The sequence below is a fragment of the Drosophila ficusphila genome, unplaced genomic scaffold (assembly GCF_018152265.1).
Source record: "Drosophila ficusphila isolate 14025-0441.05 unplaced genomic scaffold, ASM1815226v1 contig_198, whole genome shotgun sequence".
Classification (NCBI taxonomy): domain Eukaryota; kingdom Metazoa; phylum Arthropoda; class Insecta; order Diptera; family Drosophilidae; genus Drosophila; species Drosophila ficusphila.
Window position 1 is genome coordinate 12215217 of NW_025064092.1, and position 21810 is coordinate 12237026.

The 21810-nt window shown below is 51.2% G+C and overlaps 4 protein-coding genes across 6 annotated transcripts; 3 read left to right on the forward strand and 1 right to left on the reverse strand.

The window, feature by feature from the left end:
• Window positions 1-541: 541 nt before the first annotated feature.
• On the forward strand, window positions 542-2874 carry LOC108097012 (circadian clock-controlled protein daywake). Its single transcript, XM_017199010.2, has 3 exons — window positions 542-691; window positions 1975-2467; window positions 2532-2874. Exons 1-3 carry the CDS (start codon window positions 604-606, stop codon window positions 2731-2733), a joined length of 783 nt encoding a protein of 260 aa, XP_017054499.1. The 5' UTR covers window positions 542-603; the 3' UTR covers window positions 2734-2874.
• An 11-nt stretch (window positions 2875-2885) lies between these two features.
• LOC108097005 (period circadian protein) lies at window positions 2886-11753 on the reverse strand. 3 transcript variants are annotated; one of them, XM_017198997.1, is made up of 8 exons: window positions 11685-11753; window positions 7453-7602; window positions 6238-7367; window positions 5800-6156; window positions 3991-5738; window positions 3493-3888; window positions 3218-3414; window positions 2886-3149 (listed from the first exon to the last, which is right to left on the reverse strand). In XM_017198997.1, the coding sequence occupies exons 2-7, from the start codon at window positions 7545-7547 to the stop codon at window positions 3343-3345; spliced, it is 3798 nt and encodes a 1265-aa protein (XP_017054486.1). In that variant the 5' UTR covers window positions 7548-7602; window positions 11685-11753; the 3' UTR covers window positions 2886-3149; window positions 3218-3342. The 3 variants fall into 3 exon arrangements, with proteins under 3 accessions (XP_017054486.1, XP_017054485.1, XP_017054484.1); XM_017198996.2 differs by lacking the exon at window positions 11685-11753 and adding an exon at window positions 9323-9697 and having other exon boundaries at window positions 7453-7598; XM_017198995.2 differs by lacking the exon at window positions 11685-11753 and adding an exon at window positions 9323-9697.
• A 766-nt stretch (window positions 11754-12519) lies between these two features.
• Window positions 12520-13647, forward strand: LOC108097014. Its single transcript, XM_017199013.2, has one exon. It carries the CDS (start codon window positions 12626-12628, stop codon window positions 13295-13297), a length of 672 nt encoding a protein of 223 aa, XP_017054502.1. The 5' UTR covers window positions 12520-12625; the 3' UTR covers window positions 13298-13647.
• Window positions 13648-13696: 49 nt separating this feature from the next.
• Window positions 13697-15228, forward strand: LOC108097009. Its single transcript, XM_017199008.2, has 2 exons — window positions 13697-14096; window positions 14197-15228. Exons 1-2 carry the CDS (start codon window positions 13742-13744, stop codon window positions 15072-15074), a joined length of 1233 nt encoding a protein of 410 aa, XP_017054497.1. The 5' UTR covers window positions 13697-13741; the 3' UTR covers window positions 15075-15228.
• Window positions 15229-21810: the final 6582 nt, after the last annotated feature.

Below are 21810 nucleotides of genomic sequence, written 5' to 3' on the forward strand. Positions count from 1 at the left end.
CAGGAGTTTTTTTGAGTGTATTTATTTTTATATAGCGACTTTGACTAGCAGTATCTTCAGGGTCTTCCACATTTATGCACATTATATGGGAGCATTTCTAAATTCAGAGAGATGGAGAAGAGAAACCCGTTCTCCGTTGCAACCAATTTGAGAATCATTTAGTTTTCACTCATATTCATTTACTCGATTTATTAGCCGAATCCGAATATTTTTTTGTTACCTAGAGCACCGACAAGGAAACACTTAAACTTTATTGGTCGAGTAAAATATGAGACGATGACGAGCTTTTTTTTTTTTTAATTTGGTGATTTTTAACTAGCTAAAAAAAATTTTTTTTTGATTCAGAAAATTTGTACCAATACAATTTTCGTTCGACTACTTTTAAACTGAAATTCATCTCAATGAATACTCAAATCTCATTCCGTGTAAAAATAAAGTTTCAAGTCGGTTCAGTCACAATCAATTCGATCCGGACCCAGAAGCGCACTTGAACTCGCACTTGGCTTTCAGAGGATGCATAAATAGGCCCGGCTTTGGGTTGAAGTTTGTCAGTTATCGCTCAGCTAAATCGGTATAAACAAATCGGATTACGGATACGGAAAAATGCAGTTAACCTGTTCCTTGATATTCCTGGTTTGGACGGGTCTCCTGGGCCTGGTTGCCTATCGTGTTGAGGCCTCCAATGGGTTTCGTGAGTGTCCAAAATATTCGAAAGCTTCGCTGCGGAAATGTTCAAGAAACCATTTAAGAAATTTGGCTTAAGTTAGCTAAGAGTGTGTGTTCCAATTGCCTAACTGAATCTTTAGTTAATTTATTATTTTTTTTTTTTAAGTTTTTAAAGTTTTTTATGATTTTTTCCAAATTTTCCATCCGATTTTAAAGTGGCATACCTCAATGACCAAAATCCCATGCAATGAAGAAGACACCTCAGACCCCATAAACTATGTATGTACATATATTCTTGATCAGCATCACGATCTGAATCGAAATACAATCGTATAGATTGGCAATCTGATTACTGGGGATTCTCTGGCTTCCAAAACTATAATTTGTTTGACTGTAAGTTGTTTCTTGCTTAAACCGCTGAAAAATGTTTGGAGTCCCAAAAGTTGTTTTATACAAATCAGCGCTGCTGCACATTCTCCTACTTCGAATTTCTGTTTTCCTGGTGTTTGGTGTCGCAAACACAGCCGATTTTGCTTCCCAAATTGAATTGAGACACCAGGCCAACATAACTCATAGCAGGTTGCAGCTGGTAAATCTGATCTTATTCAAATAACTGTTCTTTTCGTAAGATAGCTGTCCTTGTTACCCTTCCCCTCCCTGTCCCGACCAATCAGAAAGCCATCTCGCTGGCAAGAACCGTTACTTCAAAGTAAGCATCAGACCAGAGATGCGAAAACACGCTGATTCATTGTGCGTGTCACGAAAGTGGCACGCCGCGTACGAGTAATTAATAAATTCTCATGTGGTTGTTGTTGGCGTGACAAGAACAACTTGTCACGCGCTCAACACTAACAAGTCAATTTTAAGCTGATCAGCTGATCGATTTGCACCTGCTAGGCAGTTATGTTGGCCTGGTGTTTGCACTTCTGTTCGTCGCAATTTGCTTGCGGAAAATGTTATTCTTTTTATCAGGGACGCAGCGGGGTGTTCAGGGGGTCCATAATCCAGCAAAATCGTAGACTCTTTCAAATCTCCTTACAGCGCACGGTCTTTCACCATATAAATTAAAAAATCTTTTATCGGACCCCCCAATCTTTTCGATCGGACCCACAACATTATTTCCGGCTTCCGCCCCTGCCTTATTACAATAGAAAAACCACTGAAAATATAGTGTTTTTTACCAAACTGTAATCTTAAAGTCAGATTTCGAAGTGGTATATCATTAAGTCAAAAAAACAAAACTGAGTCCGCTGAAAATGTATATTCCGGTCGAATTAATGTGGCTCTTTCCCGAATCGTCTGCAACAGCGTCGCCTCTGAAGCGCTGCAAGATGCAGGACGAGGCGTGCTTGGTAGCACAGGCACAGACCTTCATAAGGACCTTCAAGAAGGGCATTCCGGAGCGGCAGGTGGACAGCTTGGAGCCCATCGATCTGGGCACGATGCGTGTGGAGAGCGGGGGCCACTCGGAGTCGCTGCAGTTCAGGCTGGTGATGAGCGACGGCAAGCTGCACAACTTCGCCAACTCCGTGGTGGTGAAGAGCGTGAAGGGCTTCGGCAAGGACCCCGGCAAGCCGCTCAAGCTCACCGTGCTCATGGATGCCCCCGAGCTGGAGGTGCGCTCCAAGTACGACGTGGACGGCAAGCTGCTCATCCTGCCCATCGTCAGCAAGGGCGACCTCCTCATCCAGATGAAGGATGTGCAGACCAAGGTGAGGATCGTGGCGGAGCCGGTCAAGCGGGCCGATGGCCGTGCCTACCTTGCGGTCACCGACCTGAAGGCGATCACCAAGGTCAAGGGGTGAGTGTCTGCCCAGTACTCGTATGTCTACCCCAGTTCAACCAATATTCAACGGTACTTGCAGAGGGAAGTTCGACCTGTCGAACCTGTTCAAGGACAACGTGGAGCTGCGGGAGAGCACTCTGAAGGTGCTGAACCAGGAGTGGGACACCCTGGCCCTGGATGTCCAGCCGAAGATCAACGAAGCCATCTCCAAGGCCTTCAGGTCCGTCCTGCAGAGTCTGTGGAACAACATACCCTACGACGAGTTCTTCGAGGCGGAATAGCGCTCATTTGACGCAGCAGCAGCATCATACATATAATTATATGTACAAGTATATATCTCAAATCCTGGGTTTATTTATATCATAATACGAGTTCAAAACTCAAATCCTGATGAGCGAATTAAACTACGTCCCAAAAGTTGAGAAACAGGTGGTTTGGGTAACTCCAACGGATTGTAACACATTTACTATTGTTTATTCAGGTATACGGTACGATGCGATTCCTATGTGCTTGCTTGGCTTGAGATCTATTAGGTTATTATGGAGCTGGGGATCTTTCGAGACCGTCGTCTCGTCGGTGGTTGGTGGTTGGTGGTTGGTATTGGAGAAGGCGTCACCAGTCATCTGCTGTTTCGGTTGCGGTTCCCTTGAATCCGTAGTAGGTGGTATCCAACGGATACAGTCACAAGGTCATAGAACTTTATGGAGAGAAACTTGGGGCTAAGCCGGGGGATCATGGGGTGAAGACGGACTCTCGGACACTCACCCGCTTCCTGGAGCCCCGCCAGTCGTCGGTGTCTGCTGCTTGGCTCGACACGATCCCAGGGATCGACACACGCACCCGGCTGTGCTCGTCGGATCAGAGATCAGCAGCCACTGCGGCCGCGGCTCCTACCCGTCCCCGTGCTGCGTCTGGTCCTCCTCCGGGTGCTCCATGATCTTGCTCTCCGGGGTGCTGATGCCCTGCGGATTAGTGTGACAATTGAGTGGTTGAGTGGCTTCGGCGTGAGGAGCACTACTACGGGGAGAACCCCTAATTACCTTCAGCTTGCGGTGCTTCGGGTCCTTCTCGGTGTCCGGCGGACTCTCCGACCCGTCCGTCGTCTTGATGAAGGACGAGTAGAACGAGGAGAAGCTCGAGCCGTCCATGTCGTCGCTGTTCCCGTTGCTGTCCGTGTACTTCTTGTTGATGGCCGGGTGGCTGCTGCAGGGCGGGTCCGAGTGGTAGTCGCCCATCACGGAGGGCAGCGGCGAGGAGTCGGGCACCTCCTTCTGGCAGGACTCGACCGCCGCCGCGGTGGCCTGCGACCCCCCGGGCTCCGCCTTCACGGAGCTGCAGCTCCCCTGGAGCTGCCCCGAGCTCCGTTGTCCCTGGGCGGGCGAGGTGACCGCGTGGAAGGCCCCCGGCACCTTCTTCGCCAGCGTCGCGGGCGCGCTCTGTGGGTTAAGATTCAGTTGTTAGGTGTCTGGCGTTAAGTGTCTGGTGTTAGCTGTTAGGTTGGGTGGGAAACAATGGGACACTCCCGGTGGAGGACTCACCGCGTAGACCGTCTTGTTGTACGCCGACTGGGCGCCCAGCGGCTGCTCCGGCAGCTGGAGCGCGTTGGCCATGCCCGGGAACGGCATCGGCTGGTACATCATGGCCGTGGCGGCCGCCGCCGCCGGGTGCGTGTAGAAGAGCGAGGGGTGCGGGTACATCACGCCGGCCATGTACTGGAGCGGCACGGCCTGGGCGGCCCCCGCTGCCGCCTGCTGCGAGGTGGTGGGCAGCTCCACGCCGCCCTTCAGCGGGTGCTTGTGCATCCGCGGCGAGCGCGTCGGGCTGCTGGGCGCCAGCGAGGCGGGGATGTAGTAGAAGGTCGGGAAGAGGCCGGCGGAGGAGAAGCTGCTCTGGGCCATCGCCGTGTGCGTGGAGTGGACCGGCGGGGTGATGCCCACCGAGAACGGCGGCCACAGGTTGATGTTCTGCGTGCAGGAGGGGTAGCTCGCGGGACCCGGCGTTGAGCTGCCCACCGAGGAGTTGGCTCCCGCCACTCCTGCTCCTCCGCCTCCTCCCGCTCCTCCACCTGACCCTCCTCCTCCTATAGGGTTCCCCCCTCCCGGGGTCGCGGCTGTCCGGCCCTCCGGTGCTGCCGCACTACCCGATCCGCCACCGCCTCCGCCGCCTCCTCCTCCTCCGCCTGCCACGCCCGCCCCACCAGATCCGACTGCCCCCGCTCCCACCCCCAATGGACCGCTCTTCACCGCTTCCGCTCCAAGGGTCAGCTGCTGCTTGGGCTTGTTGGCCTCGCCCTCCCACGAGTGGGAGCCGCCCCGCTTGATCCCGTGGCCCGGGCCGCCGATGTCGAGCATCTTGAGCGTGTCGTTGGCCGACTTCTTGCTTTTCTCGCCGGTGCGTCCGCGCGCCTCGCGGTGCTTCTTCAGCATGAACTTCTCCATCTCGTCGTTGTGCTTGTTCAGCAGCGACTCGGTGAGGGTGACGGGTGGAGTGGCCGCTCCTCCCGCCCCGGAGGCTCCTCTGGAGGAGCTGCCCGAGTTGGTTCCGTTGCCCGTGCCCGTTCCAGTTCCTGTCCCAGTACCAGTTCCAGTCCCAGTACCAGTTCCAGTTCCAGTTCCTGTGCCTGTGCCAGTTCCAGTGCCTGTACCAGTACCAGTTCCGGTTCCAGTTCCTGTTCCTGTCCCAGTTCCTGTGCCAGTTCCGCCGGTGCCCGCTATGCTCGTGTTGGTCACGCTGCTCATGTGGATGTTGCTCGCCGTGGTGAAGTTGCCCGAGGAGCCGCTGCCGCCGCTGCCCTCGTGGACGGGACTCATCGGACCGCTGACGCAGGTGGCCCGCGGCTCGTGGGGCTCCGCCTTGGGCGGGTCGAGCTCCGCCGGCGCGGTGACCGGCTTGCTGTTGAAGAAGCGCAGCAGGTTCTCGTTGTAGTTAAGCTGGTTGTAGCTGGGCGGCGTCTCCGTGGAGCTCTTGCTGTCGTAGTAGTCGTGGTGCGGCGAGATCTCGCCGAGCATCACGCTGTCGCGCTCCGAGACGGTCAGCTCGTTCTCGTGCGGCAGCTCGAGCTTGAGGTCCGCGCGGGAGACCTCGTCCATGAGGGTCTCCATGAAGCTGGCGAGCGCCTGGCAGCGGCGCGACACCTCCTGCTTGACGGTGTCCGAGGGCCGGGAGACGGTCTCAGCCAGCAGCTTGACGATGTCCTCCTTGATGCGCGTGTTCCGGCTCTGGGCCTCCTCGGAGATCTTGAGCTTACAGCTGGGCGCCGCCTCGAACACGTTGCACTGCTTGGGTCCTGTTGGGCAGAGACTCTCGGTTACTCTCAGTGGTTCCTCCGCCTCTGGTGAGGTACTCACCCTGGAACACCCGGTGGTGGCCCACCACAAACTCCAGCTTGCGCGACCAGGGGTTCACAAAGCTGGTCCACTCGGTCTCCAGGAGGACGTAGCAGCCGTTCTGGATGAGGAAGCGGTACGGCTTGCTGCAGAAGGAGGCGCCGGCCGTCTGGCCCTTCTTCATCACCGTCTCGTAGGTCTCCTTCATGACGGAGAGGTCCTCGTGGTGGTAGAAGTCCATGATGCTGCGCCCGATGAGGTCCTGCGGCAGGTAGCCCAGCGCACTCACCGACGCGCTGTCCACGTGCGAGATGATCCCGGTGGCCGTGTGCCGGATGGCGAACTTGGGGCTCTTCTGGGAGAGGATCTCGTCGGGCACTGGATCGAACCGAATCGGAATTAGTAATCGAATGGAATGGAGTGAAATGGAGTGGAGGTCAGAATGGATAGCGAACTCACCCTTGTAGCTGCTCTTGATCGGAGTGGCGCAGATGACGAGCAGCATGTTGGTGCCGTTGGAGACCACGTAGTTGTCCGGCCGGGCCTCCTCCGGGGCCTCCCGGAAGGTGAGCCCCAGCCGGAAGGGCTCGTAGCTGACCGGCCGCCCGATGACCCCGAAGCCGCCGGACTTGAGGCCCCGGTAGCGGCGCAGCATCACGCAGAAGGTGCTCTTCGCGTCCTTGGGGGTGCTGCCCCGCGACTCCGCGATGGGGATGCCCGTGGTGATCTGACTGGCGAAGGTCGCCCGGTCCTTGGGGTGCACGAAGTCGATGAAGGACCGCCCCAGCCACATGTCGCGCGGGTAGCCGAGCACGTCGGTGATGCTCGGCGTGGTGTACAGCACGATGCCGTCGTGCATCGAGATCACGCAGCAGAAGCTCTCCTCCTTCACCCGCTCTCCCCGCTGTCCGCCGGCTCCCGCCCCTGCGGCTATTCCCACGCCACCGCCAACGCCGGCGACTCCGCCCACGGCCACGCCCGCGCTGACGCCCGTGATGGCCTCCAGCTTGCCGGGCGCCGCGTCCCAGCCCTTCTCGAACTTCCCCAGGCCGCCGTCGAGGACAGAGGCGTGGCCCGTGCCGCCACAACCGTCCGCCCCGCCGCCCATCGAGGGCGGCACAATGGAGACGGAGAGCGGCGAGGGGCTGGGGAGGGGGAAGCTCTGGGCCGCCTCCGCCTCCGCCGCCTCCCCCTCCTCTTCCTCCCCCTCCTCGTCGTCCTCGTCGTCGGGGGAGCCCGGATGCAGCTGCTCCGCCGCCTGGGGCTCGCTGTGCTCCTCGCCGCGCTGCTGGTCCTGCAGGATCTGCGCCTCCCCGCAGCCGCTGCCGCTCGGGCGCGGCTTCTCCTCCTTCGCCGCCTCCAGGGAGCTCGCCGCCGCGATCAGCGACTGCACCTGCGACTGCGACTGCGCCTGCAGCTGCGACTGTGACTGCGCCTGGGCGGCCCCCTTGCTCTTCTTCTTCTTGCGCGACTTGTCCTTGTTGCGCTTGATGATCATGTCGCTGCTGCTGGCCTGCGTCGAGGGCTTGCCGCCATAGCCGCTGCTCCCGGAGGAGTGGCTGCCGCTGAGGCGCGACTTGGAGCTGCCGCTGAAAGGGTAGCGGTAAAGGGATGAGGATATTGGATATTGGATATACCCAGAGTGTGCTCGAATTGCTGCTAGGAGGGACTCACCTGCGCTGTGACTGGCTGTTGCTGCAGCTGTTGGAGTACGCCGAGTCGGACACCTTGGTGTTGTGCGTGGACTCCGTGGACTCGCCGCCCTCCATCGTGCTTAGGTTCTCCAGCTTGCCGACTGTCCAAATGGTATGTTGCGAGGTCTGTCTGGAAGGAACAAGTGCGAGAATATGGTTACTTGGCCACTTGGAGTTCAAGTGCCGCTCTTCTCTCCCCCAAATTGAATTTGCGGATTGCCCAACTGCAGTGCAGGATCGACTGGGAGTACATCCCATTCAAAACAGCGAACGCGGACCGATTGCGAAATATGTGGCTTCTCCCCATGTGGCACATGACGAAATAGTCCACGAAATCTGCACATCTGGATTGCAGCTTCCCTTACTGCGTATTCTGCGTGTCCAAAGAATGCGTTTGAATTCATTCACGTTGCCAGAGAGATTTGTGTGCATGGAAGCAACATCTCCAAGTGGTAGATGCAAATGCACGTGTTGGTATTTGTATTGGTGTTGGTAGAATGATTCGTATGAAAGGTAATCCGCTTGGGTGGGTGCTAATCACTGACTTGTCCGCTGGGCAAGCTCTCCTTAGCGGGGCTCCACTGCACCTCAAGGGGGCTGCTGTGGGAGGGAGAAGGCGGGAGATGCACTCACGTGCAGCTGCAGGCGTTGCAGACGAATCGACTGTTCGTTGTTGTTTTCAAGCTTAAGCCGTTATGCAGTCGCACGCACACAGCTGCAGGTTCGCACCACCCACCCGCACACTGGCACACATATACGTACACGAATGGGTATGCCCATAGGTGCACATGCACGAGGTACAGTGTGTGCACAGTGCGCACTCGCGAAATCCGCTGAGTCGTTCGAAATTCCAGAAGCGCAGAGTGCCGCGTAACCAAAAAGCGATTATTCGGTAATCAAGCAGCTCATATTTCGAGGATTAAGTAATTGCTTGCCTTCCAATATTGCGCCAAAGAAATGGAAATGGAAGGCGTGGCGTTGATCTCCGCTGGAATTTCGCAAGTTCAGCTACCGCAAGCCCGAACCTGAGTTGAGGCTTTCAAGGGGAAACACAACAGGTTGCATATATATTTATTTTATCAGTATATGGCCAGTGATTACAGAAACCCAGGGACCAACCCTCAGCAACATCTAACTGGTGAACTAATATTAGAAATAAACGCACCCTGAATCATATTCATAATCAGGGGGGAGGAGGGGGATCGGGTGGCGGGATTACACCTGGTCGTGCGTCACTCGCGCGGATCTTATACAATGGCTCGAAGGACGAACAGATGAAGGATAACTACTTCTGACCAGGAGGAGCAGGCTGGGATTATGCATTTGGACTGTGGCTGCTGATTATGAAAGCATAACAGAGGAAGATGGGCTGTAAAGAGCACTGCCGGTGCCTTCAAAATAGGAAAGCGAATGAATCCAAAGATTGTTCGGCCCACGCTACGTATGCGCAATATTCGTTCGCTATATTAAGTATACGCGTAGTGAAGGCAAATTATCATAACGGTCGCGAGGCTGCAGGGCATTTGTATTTGAATTCCACAGACAAACCACGTTTAGGAGGGTCAGTAATGGCTCCGCAGCTTTTTCGCAGCTTTTGTTTACGCCGCAACCGAGCGACACAGAGAACAGTGCTCTCTTAAACGTGCAACGTGCACTGAGCGGTCGGCACTTACTAATAAACAATGCATACATACATATGGACGTTACGAACCGCGTTCTTTATGTAAGTTGGCCCCACTTGTTTTGCTTTGTTTTGTTTTGCTTTTTGCAATATGATAATCGCCCTCTCTCTCCCGCCGCCTCTTGCTCATTTGTTCTATTTGCTGCAACAACGTGACAATTGCACTCACACTCTCGCTCTCTGTCTCTCTTCCTCGTTGTCTCTGCCTCTGTCTCTCTCGATCCCCCGTTGGGTGTAGGTTTTGTTGTTGTAATCCAGGGGTAATGCAATGGCTCAAGTTTTCACTGCAATTATTAATCACTTTTGCGGCTGAGCTCCGCCACTTTCACTGCCACAAAAAGTGTTGTGGCTTCAAAAAAAAAGGTGTATTTGTTATCGAGTTTGGCCCTAGATTCTTCCAGGCAATTCTTTCGATTCTTTTGGTTCTTTTGATTTTTTCGGTTTACCGACGAGCGCGTAGTCAACCTTTTTGCTGGAGGCTCGCACGAATACTAACTGAGTTAGCTATCTGCCCACCGAGCGTTCGCCTTCTCAGAATTTTCCCGCTACTCTCGGTAGAATCGCTCGGCCGAAACACTCGGCTCCGGCTTTAACCCTTCGGCGGAGCTTTTGCATCGAATTCGCAGGCATCGAATTCGCAGGCATCGAGATCCCAGCGAAGGTTTAAAGCTTAAACAATTGTTTGAGCTGCAGCTAGTTATCCGAAAATAAAAATAAATATATTATATACCTATGTTTCGGAAAACATTAAATCTAATTCAAAAGTAATGCAGTATCCCTTGTTCCACTTAAAATTAATACTCCAAAAAAGTTGATCTCGTGATCCTAATTTTAGTTTGTTTTTTACTTAATAAGAACACACAAATAATTTCTTTTTCTTTTTTTTTTTTTGGTTTTCCAGCGACCAGCGACATCGCGAAAAGCAAACCCCGGAGGCCAACCGGAGGTTAAGAAAAGCTGTGGAGTCCCCTGGCCTTTTGGGGCTGCTCGGGTGGCCGCCGGGGGTGGGTTCTCGGGGGCCGGCAGCACGTTTTCCGGGCTCTTTTCCGGACGGCGGACTGGCGGGGAAAATCACGCATTGCGCCACGTGAGCGACGGCCTTTCACAGCCTACGGCTTTCTCGGCCGCTTTTGCACTCGGGCCTGCCCCACGACGACTCTGGCGTACAGACGCTGGCATTTCGCAACGAATCACTCACCCACTCACCCACACACAGCCACACACACCCACATACAGCGACACACAGGCACAGAGTGCGAAAGTCGCATAGCAGAGACGCTAGTGAAAGTGGCGCCGAGCTTTTCGCCCCCAGGCCGCTCCCCTCCTTCCCCCCGCTCCTCCCGCGAAGCTTCACCAGACAAGTGTGCTCCCTGTGCTCCGTGGCACGTACTCATGGCTCGGCCTTTCCTCCGCAATCCGCAATCTGAAATCCGCAGTCGATTGCCAACGGAAACTGCGATTTAAAAGGCGGCGGGTTTGGGCTTTAGCCCACAGGTGGCGCCACAAGCGGATTTTCCTTACGTTTTGTGGAGTGCGATTGCGAAACTATTACTACTTCGCTGTCTCCTTGCTTTAGCAACATTGTGGCTGGTCCATCAGGTGCCTTGGGAGTTACTGATTCCTGTCCAACTGCTATTCACTGCTACAAGTGGAAATCTCATATCTAAAAGTTCCAGAGTTCGAGAGAGAAGCACGGGGACTTCCCGCATATTGCTGTGTTGGCTCGATGATGCACGAACTCCCTTAAATCCTCCAAATCCTGTCCAAGTGCCGAAGGATGCCACTAGTTTTTATCGGCGCGTTCCATCCGGCTGCTGATCAAATCGGAGTAATTGAATTTTATTAATTGGCGGCTTTGCACCCGTCCGCTTTCGGGTGTTGGGTGTTGGTCGTCGAGTGGGTGTGAAAATCCATTCGAGCGGCCCACTCCACTCCACTCCATTCCATCCGACCGCCATTGTGGGCCACGTGTGGGTTGTTGCCAAAGCAAACGCAGCTCTTATCTGGCGTGCCACATGCCACGTGCCACAGGCAGCGGCGCCTGCCCCGGAATGATAAAGAGCATTCGCAATTCGAATTAGCCACCAAACTGCCGCTAATTTGATTTTGATGCTGGCGACTCGACTGTTGACTGTTGACTGTTGACTTTTCCCCACTCCTCCTCTCGCGGGTTGTTTTGATGCAAAGTGATATTATTTGATTGCCGCTAATCGGATTTCGGGGGTGCTTTCCGGCTTTCGGCTTTCGGCTATCGCCTTTCTGCCTGGGCGGCGGACTGTGAGCCGGATTAGAGCCGGGTTCCCAGGACCAACCCCCGCTGCCCGAGCGACCATTTAGCCAGGACCTGCTCGTGAATGCTGACGGCGATTAGAGGAGCGCGTCAGGTGGTCCGACTGCAGCCAGCCAGCCAGGCATCCCCGCCAGTCAACTGGAGCGGCGTTTAGTTCCCACACATCCAGCTAATCGACGATTAACTTGAGTAAGTGCAGTAGGTGATATGATATGTGTGATACACTCGCACGCTCACTCACCTGAATTGGGTTGGGCCAACTGGAAGCCCTTTCGGTTCCCTGCAGAAGGAGGAGACTCCATCCGAGAGGCGACCAGCGGATGGATGTGCAGCGGATGGCGATGGCTCTCCTGGCTGTCCTGTCCTCAGCTTCTCGCTGACCGTTCCGCACGAGACGCCGGAGCAGGATGACCGACTAGTTGGCAGAGTGTTGGAGGAGAAACTGCAGGTGGAGTTGCTCCAGGGTCGCCGTTTCCCGGTCAATCCCACGTCGTGGAGTTCTCTGGCGTCCCTGAACAAATGGATGGGCCGGAACAACCCCTGGATTCTCGATTGAGCTCCGCCCTCCTGCGCCTGCGCATTGTCCCGCCTCTGGCGCAGTTGCTCCTCCTACTTCTCCTGTCCATTTGGAGCTCCTTCTCCCCGCTCGTTAATTAGATAATTCGATCTGGAGCGTGAAAACTTCGAAGATGTTCAAGGCGTTGAAATTTCCACGGTCTGGGGAAACTTTCTCTGGACCCCAATCTTCGGCGGGATTAGCATTGGCATCCATAAAAAGGCGCAGAAAGATGACCTGAATGGGGTGCAAACATCCAATGGTTATTAGCCGTCCGCAGTAAAAGTTTGAGGGGCATGGCACGAAGCTTAAAAAGAGCTCGCTGAGTTCCACAAATATACTTTTTCCTTTATCGTTTCCCTATCTGCAGTTAAAACACTTTTGTATGGTAAACTGTGCTCTGAATTCCGCAAACTAGTTGACGCAAATCGTGGCAAGGAGAAGTGAAGGCACTCAAGGGAAAGCACGATGGGAACCCCTTGAACCCGAGAAAAGCAGGCGGCTGCTTCTCCTGTAATCCCAGATCGGGGCGCCCCTTCCCAAGCGTTCGCAGTGCTCCGTGCAATCTCGTTGAAACACAACACTACTTCTCGGCTAGCTACAAATTGAAAGTAATCGAACACAAGATGAGCAGCTACACGAACCTCCTGCGCCAGCAGAACGTGGTCGACGACTGCCAGCGGGTGAGCTGCAACCGGGGGCCGGCGACCAACCTCGCCGGGCGCTGTGTGCTCAGCCAGGACATCGTGCTCGGCTGCCGGATGGAGCTGGGCGAGCCGGACCTGCCCTTCATGCTCGACCCCACGTGGAGCGTCTACCTGCGCGCCGGCCACGGCGGCGGCGACCTCTCCAGCCTGGTGCGGTGCGTCACCTTCAGGATGTCGCCGCGCCTGCCGCTGCGGCTCCACGTGGCGGACAGCGCCCCCTTCGAGATCAGCGAGGTGCTGGGCAGCGACTTCCCCGTGGAGGTGCAGGTGCAGTACGCGGACGCCCGCATGTCCCCCACCTCGTACGTCTTCCGGCCGCGGGTGGTGCGCGAGGGCCACAGCGGGATCAGCGAGGAGCTCCACGACAAGATGATCTTCATCAACCCGCCGCCCGCGATGCGGCAGAGCCTCAGTCTCCCGCCCGTCCGCCCGGAGAGCCCGGAGAGGCTGGAGAGGCCGGAGAGCCGGGTCGAGCCGAAGGAGCGCGGCGAGGAGCAGGTGGGCGACGTGGCACGCCCCTCCCCGCCCCCGGCGACGCTGCCCAAGAAGCGGCTGAGTGTGGCTGGCCCGCGGGGCAGCAACCCCCCGTAGGAGGCCCCGCTGACAGGTAGATAGGTGCCTCCTGTTTTAGGACACTCTCGTCACGTCTAAGGATGTTCCAAGTCAAACCAAAAACCAGAGTAGTACCATATGGAGTATCCCCCGTGTGTTCTCAACTACAGGGTGCACTCGCAGCAGCAGCTCCTCCCATCGGTGAGTGGTGAGTCCGCCCCTTTCGTGTGTATGCCTCGTCCGGGGTGGTTCGCTTCGTCCTTAGCCCCGCCCCTTTCCACACGGGGGTTGCTTTCCAGCCAGAATCACAGTCAGTCAGAGTCACAGAATCCCGGTTGCACAGCCCGACTGCTCACTTTGCTGCGGTGCTTTGTTGGCGACAGAACGACAGAGCGACAGAACTATTGTGCGATTGAACGACGTACTGCATCCTGCATCCTGCATTTGGCATCCTGCATCCTTGAGCTCCCTGATCCGCAGCAGATGGCCTGGTTACCGAGCAGCGCGAACGGAGCGGACAACGCGGACGAGCGGAGCACCGCCTCGAGCGGCTCCTCCGGCCACAGTCAGGCCAACGGGTCCCCGCGGTCCGGAGGTGCCACTGCCACTGGCAACGGAGTCGCCAGACCACCGCCCGCCCTGCTGCGACACACCACTCCCCTGCACCACCTGCAGCCCAAGACGGAGTCCCTTTCCGACGGAGACGGCGACCCAGAGGGCGACGGAGAAGGCGACGGCGACGGCGACGCGGAGCTCTCCGACTTCTCGCTCAACGACACCGAGGAGGACGAGGAGGACCTGCGGGACTACATCGTGCTCAACGGGAACCAGGCGGATGGTGAGTTGGATTGCCCAGTTGCAAAAGTTGAGCAGTTGAGCAGCGGATTCTAGCCAAACTATGTACCCTAAAATTGCAATTGCATTGGTTTTCCCTCCAGCGAGTCGATCCCTGTCCAGCTCCCCGCGCAGCCACTCCCGCAACGGCGTTCTGACCGCGCCGCCCAGCTCCGGCAGTTCTGTCAACGGAGGCGCCTCGGCGGGGAACGCCTCCGGGGGGAACGCTTCCGGCGGCGGAGGAGGAGCAGGAGTGGGGGTGCCAGGAGTGGCGGGGGCCACCGGCGGAGTGCGCAAGGTGTTCACCAACACGCGGGAGCGCTGGCGGCAGCAGAACGTGTCCGGCGCCTTCGCGGAGCTGCGCAAGCTGGTGCCCACGCACCCGCCGGACAAGAAGCTCTCGAAGAACGAGATCCTGCGCTCGGCCATCAAGTACATCAGGCTGCTGACGGGCATCCTCGAGTGGCAGCAGCACCAGGCGCCGACCCATCCGGCTGGTGGCGGTCAGCAGCTGGAGCCGAACAACAACGACAACCGGACGGTCAACGGCCACGCGGCGGACGGGGAGCTGGACAACGTCTCCTGTCGGCAGATCAAGTGCGAGCGCGCCGACGTCCAGCTGCCGAGGAACGGGCTCGGAACAGGGAACGGTTGCGGGAACGCAATTGGAAACGGAAACGGAAATGGAAACGGAAACGGAGGCAATGACCTGCTCATGATTGCGCCGGGAGCCATCATCAAGAGCGAGCTTCTCCTGGAGCACCACTCGCCACTGCCGCTCGGCCACCCGAGCACCCAGCTCCCTTCCCAGCCCTCCCATCCAACGCATCCAACCCAGTTGACGCAGCTGCCGATGGGCGAGTCCCGGATCTCCGGAAGCATGTCCGGCGTTAAGGCGGCTGGCAGTCGGAGCAGCAAGCGACGCCTCAAGTCGGAGGGCGGGGCCACCGATCTCAGCCTGGGCAAACGCCGCCGGACCTAGAAAATCCCCTCCCCGGAAGATGCAATCTTTCCGACAAACGCACGTCAACTCTGCCGAAGCGACCGGAGCGACTCCCAAATAGTTCACTTCTCTCCTATACATACACATTTTTTTTATTAACAAATAAATTTGAAAGTTATTAGTGCAAGAAAAATTCGGATAACAATTGTTGAAAGCTATAGACTTTTTTTTTTTTTAGTTAAAGTACAATTAAATTGCATTCAATCGAATTGCTTGCCTAAAGAGCACACAAATTACCATTACAAAATGGTTGTTTTGCCCAAAACTATATAAAATGGCTCAAAATATCTCAGAAAGTACTCTCGGCATATATACATCGTTGAATTCGCATAAAAATTCAGAATCCGATGGCATTCACACCTAAAAATGTTGAAATTAGGCCATTTTTTGTAAAAAATTATGATGTTTCATCAAAAATGCGAACTAATCTTTTCCAAATCAGTTTTCTATGAACTAAGGGATAAGTTAAAAGACAATTAAATTGCATTCGGTGGCATAGATAGATGGGGCTTCTCTGGCTTGCAAAACTATACTTTGTTTGGCTGTAAGTTGTTTTTTGCCTAAACCGCTGAAAAATGTTTGGTGTCCCAAAAGCAGCTGATTTTGCTTACAAATCGATTTTATACACCAGGCCAACATAACTCGGTAGCAGGTTGCAGGTGGTAAATCTGAATTTACTCAAATAACGGTTCTTTTTAAGATAGATGTCCTTGGGACGTTTCCCCTCACCGTGTTCCACCAATCAGAAGCCATTTCGGTGGAAAGAACCGTTACTTAAAAGTAGCATCAAGCGTTGATCAGCTGATCGTTTTGCACTTTCTAATCGGTTATGTTTGCCTGGTGCTTCAAAACAGTTCGATACAATTTTCTAGCCGAAATTGTTGTTGTTTTCATACAAATTAGCGCTGCTGCGCATTCACCTACATCGTATTTCTGTTTTCCTGGTGTTTGGTGTCGTAAACACAGCCGATTTTGCTTCCCAAATCCAATTGAGACACCAGGCCAACATAACTCATAGCAGGTTGCAGCTGGTAAATCTGATCTTATTCAAATAACTGTTCTTTTCATAAGATAGCTGTCCTTGTTACCCTTCCCCTCCCTGTCCCGACCAATCAGAAAGCCATCTCGCTGGCAAGAACCGTTGCTTCAGACCAGAGATGCGAAAACACGCTGATTCTTTGTGCGTGTCACGAAAGTGGCACGCAGCGCACGAGTATTTAATAAATTTCCATATGGTTGTTGTTGGCGTGACAAAAATACTTTGTCACGCGCTCAACACTGAACAAGCCAATTTTAAGCTGATCAGCTGATCGATTTTCACCTGCTAAGCGGTTATGTTGGCCTGGTGTTTGCAATTATTTTGTCGCAATTTGCTTGCAGAAAATGTTATTCTTTTTATCAGGGGCGGACGCAAGGGGTTGAGCCGGGATGTCCGGACTCCCCCGAAATCTCAGACTTCTTCAAAACCCCTTGCAGCACACGGTCCGTCAACCATATAAACTAAATCAATTTTTGATAGAACTCCCAGGCCAAACTAAAAAATTGTTCGATCGGATCCCCCAAATTTTTTTTGCGTCCGCCCCTGCCTTATACATAAAGGCTGCTGCTGAGCATCCACCTACTAAGCCTTTATATTTGCCTGGTGTTTGCGATCTTGAAACCAGCCAATTTCAATATGAAATTCGATTTCTGACACCAGGCCAACATAATCCAAAGCAGGTTGCAGCTGGTAAAACTGAATTTACTTAAATAACCGTTCTTTTTTAAGTTAACCGTCCTTGGCACACTTCCCCTCACTGTTTCCACCAATCAGAACGCCGTATCACTCGAAAGAACCGTTGTTTCAAACTAAGCATCAGACCAGAGATGCGAAACCACGCTGATTCTTTGTGCGTGTCACGAAAGTGGCACGCAGCGCACGAGTATTTAATAAATTTCCATGTGGTTGTTGTTGGCGTTACAAAAATAATTTGTCACGCGCTCAACACTAATAGTCCAAGTTTAAGCTGATCAGCTGATCGATTTGCACCTTCTAAGCGGTTATGTTGGCCTGGTGTTGCAGTTCAGAAACATCCAAATGTGTATGGGAAAAGTGTTGTTGTTTTCATACAAATTAGCGCTGCTGCGCATTCACCTACTTCGTATTTCTGTTTTCCTGGTGTTTGGTGTCGTAAACACAGCCGATTTTGCTTCCCAAATCCAATTGAGACACCAGGCCAACATAACTCATAGCAGGTTGCAGCTGGTAAATCTGATCTTATTCAAATAACTGTTCTTTTCATAAGATAGCTGTCCTTGTTACCCTTCCCCTCCCTGTCCCGACCAATCAGAAAGCCATCACGCTGGCAAAAACCGTTGTTTCAAAGTAAGCATCAGACCAGAGATGCGAAACCACGCTGATTCTTTGTGCGTGTCACGAAATGGCACGCCGCGCACGAATAATTAATTAATTTCCATGTTGTTGTTGTTGGCGTGACAAGAATAACTTGTCACGCGCTCAACACTGAACAAGCCAATTTTAAGCTGATCAGCTGATCGATTTCCACCTGCTAAGCAGTTATGTTGGCCTGGTGCTTGCAATTCAGTTCGCCGCAATTTGCTTGCGGAAAATGTTATTCTTTTTATCAGGGGCGGACGCAGGTGGATTAAAGGATCAAATAAATGGCAATTAAATTGCATTAAATTAAATAGATTGTTGGGCTTTCCTAGTTTCGAAAACTATACTTTGCTTGGCTTTTAGGCTCACCTAAAAATGTTACTTATTACTTACTTGAAGCCCTGCTATGTAATGAATATCGCAAAAGTATGTTTAAAAAAATAACCTTACTGCAGTGCACAATATTAAAACGCATTTGCATGTTTTTTTGTTTGTAATTTTATTGTTTTTAAATTAATGTTTTCTTTACGCTTTTGTCTCGTGTTTCATTATCATTTCCTCTTTCAATTTGGATTTTCCATTTGTTATTTTTGCAATTAGTTTAGGTTTGTGTTTATTTGTTAATTAAGTTTAAGTTTGGTTTGGATTTCTCATGTGGTTGTTGCCTCATAATTTAAGCGAAACGCTGAAATTGTTTTTCATATATAAGTATGTTTTTCTATGCATATATATGTGTGTGTATATATATTGTTTAGGGCTTTTATTTTTTTTCTGTTGAAATTTTCAATTACAAATTAAACTGTGAGTGAGTGTTTCTTGCGTTTTATATAACTTGTCTGCTCTTTACCTATATTATTTACTAAAATGTTTTGGAAATTTAGTTGAAAAACTTCGGTTTTTTTTTTTAAATTTATTTGAAATTATAGAGTTATGTGCGTGTGAGTATGTCTGAATGTACGTGTGTCCTTGTGTGGGTGTGTACATATATGTATATAGTTAAATTTAATTAGTTTTGATGCCGCAAAACTTAACGTTCATTAATTGTATAAATGTATCATTTATTTAGTTAAAAAAAATATGTTTTCATATAATATATAAGGAGTTCTATGGAAATACATACAAATAGACTTGCTTTTTCTGTTCTGTCCTGTTGTGTTCTTTTCATTTCTTTTTTATTTTGTTTTGTTTAATTAGTTGTTTTATAGGGCTGAAAGTGCTGGAAAATAATTGCATATTTTCAAAACGAGATCTAAGCAGTTTAACTGGGTTGCTTCCATAGGATAGGGAAAGAGAGTTGAACAAATCAAACCGAGGGTAGTACTGTAGTCGAGCAGGAGTTTCCGTTTTTCCGAGTTTCCGGTTGATCTAAGGCCTTACATTCTAAAACCACCATCGGTTTCATTGTATTTTTACTTCAATTTGTATTAAATTATTTTAAGTTTTCAATTGCAGCTAAATGGTTTTGTCGATTACTTTTACATATACCAGGAAGGGTCCTGGCTTTACCATCTCGTTACCGTTACCTCGTCGTTATTTGCATCGTTAATTTAGTTTATGGGTGGCGTCGCGCGCTAAAAGCGTTTTCCTCATTCATACAATCATTTACTTGTTTGCTCAACTTGTTATATTCTTTGTATTTATGTATAGTGTTTAGTGTATATTGCATTTTGACGATCGCTTCCTTAGATAATCGTAGTTAATGCTAGACGTTACTTAAGAACAGGCCACGGAAAGTGTTTCTATGCGTGGAGTGTTATCTATGTATAACCTGGTAGGATTTACGAGCAGGATTTTAGGCGATTGGATCATGGGTTTCAGGATTGTTCGGGATCTGTTCGGGACTTTCCGGGGTACGGAGTACGGGGTACGGGTTCTACTAGGATTACGAATGTCTCGGTAATATCTTGTATATATATCTATGTTTATATAATATCTATATCGTACACATATAGATGCACTTGCGCGAGTGTAGTAAATGTGGCTTCTCCTTTCGCTAGTATTCCGCACTTTGTCGCATTGTTTTACCTTTACTATGGATTGCAAACTGCTGTGATCGATTTATATTTGTATAACCGCGTATATATAAACGTTAAATGGGGCAAAAAATTTTGATTTATTTCACTAAGATCTCCTTTATGTCTCCTTCTCTGTGTTCGCCTTAAGATTTATTACGTTTCGCGAGCTATTTGTCAAATGTATTTACTATATTGGAGGGGGGAGGGGAGAGGGGAGACGCGGGGTGAGGGGACGAGAGGATTCCGATTACTTCCGGTATTTCTTGTTTCTCAATAATACAGATTATTACTTTAATTATTTATGCATAGTTTAAAGTTCATTTTGTTTTGCTCTTTCGAGTTTATGCTAAATATTTGCTTGCGCCCAATGCATATAGCTAGATATACATACATACATGTGTGTTCTTGTGGTAGTGTGTACGGGGTGTGTGTGTGTGGAGTGGAGGGTGTTGTATACTTGCTTCTCTCTCTGCTTCTTGTGTGTTGTTTGGGTGGGTGGTGTTCTGTGAAGTGAATTCCTTTTGTCTATCAATTTTTCTTGGCTTCCGAGGGGACTTCTCTCCCCACTTCTTTTTTCCAGTGTTGCTGCGTGTGGTCTACGCGTCTGAGTGTATGGGTGTGTGGGTGTATGGGTGGTGTTGCTTCGTGGTCTCGCCCTTGGCCGAAAGTGGAAACTCCAGGATTCCAGGATTCTCGAGCGGAGAGCAGCAACCAGGACTACGTTAACAGAGCGCCCCAACCGCTTTAGCCCGACGCCGTGGCCGTGGCCTCGGTCTCCGCTGCTCCTCCTCCTCCTCCTCCAGATCCGGCTGCTCCACTGTCGCCGGCGTCGTTGCTTCCGCCATTGCCGCCTCCCGATCCCGATCCCGATCCCGCTCCCGGTGCCGCTCCCGATGCGGATCCCGAGGCATTGGCCTCTCCGCTGGCACTTGCGCCGCTTCCGCTGCTGTTCAGGGCGCTGTTCGACTGCGAGCCTAGAAGACAGAGGGCGTCCAAGAAAAGAGAGAGATAGAGATGTGGATTTCTGGTGGTATTGGGTGACCGGATGGCGAGAACACAGATACGGATACGGATTCGGATTCGGATTCTTACATATGTATATCATAGTACAAGATATCATAGGATGTCATAGCTACTTAAGTTAGGTTTCGGGTCGGGTTCCCACTTCAAACTTGCAACGATCCCAAGCGATCCCACAAGATCCCATTGATTCTGAGCACTTCCGGAGGGAAAATGAGGATGCCACCAAAAGCCCAACGAAAACGCAAAAACAAAAAGTTCACACTGAACAAAATGAGGGGGTTGAACGGTAAACGGTTGAGCCGTTGATGGTTTCAAAGGAAAGGCAACAAGAAACGGTTCACTTTCGTTTAAATATTGTATTTGTTTCTCTTTTTATTTGTTGGATTTGTTTAATCATTTATTATCATTATCATTACGGCTCTTTTGCTCATTATCATCAACGAATCTATATATTATCATGATTATTACAGCATTACATATACAATTGTCAGAGTATGCGTATGTACGTGTGTACGTGTGTGTTTTGCGTTTGTGTGTGTGTGTGTGTCTGCGTTCTGCGGTTGTGTGTGTGTATGTTATGTAATTAGCAAATTTAAAATTAAGGTAAATGTGTTTAGTTTTTGTTCTTTTCTTTCTTTTCTTTTCCTTTTTTTATATTTATTTTTAGGGTTTCATTTGTATTTGTGTGTGGTATGTGCCTAAATTACTAGGAAAAATGTATTTTATTCTGCGTGTGTATTTATAATTAGCGTAATAATTAGTTTAAGGTCGGTTATAATAAACTATAGAAATAAATATAAGTGTTTCGCTTTTTTTTCATTTTTATTTTCTCTCCTTTTTCTCATCTTAGCTCAGGCGGCTTTCTCAGCTCTTTCTTTTTTACAGTTCTGCCATTCTGACGAGGGAAAATAATAATATTCCGTAGCAGCTCTGGGTGGAAAGACGGGAGCAGGGGGGATATTTTGGGGGCGAGGAAAGGCGACACTGACTATGCATGCAAAAGGTAATGCAGCTCTACAGTTACAGTTACAGTTACAGTTACAGAAACCCGATAATTGGACCTTATCTACATATTGCAACTAAGCCGTCGGTTCTCAGATCTCAGATGCTACCATCCTTGTGTCTGCATTCTGCATTTTCTGTTCTTTATCCGATATCTCGACTATAACTCGTCCAAACACAATTTTCTCTCTCTCTCTCTCTCTCTCTCTCTCTCTCTTTCTATCGTTCTCTCTATCTCTCTCTCTCTCTCGCTCTCTCTCTTTCTCGACTACTGGCTAAATAATAATACATCCATCTA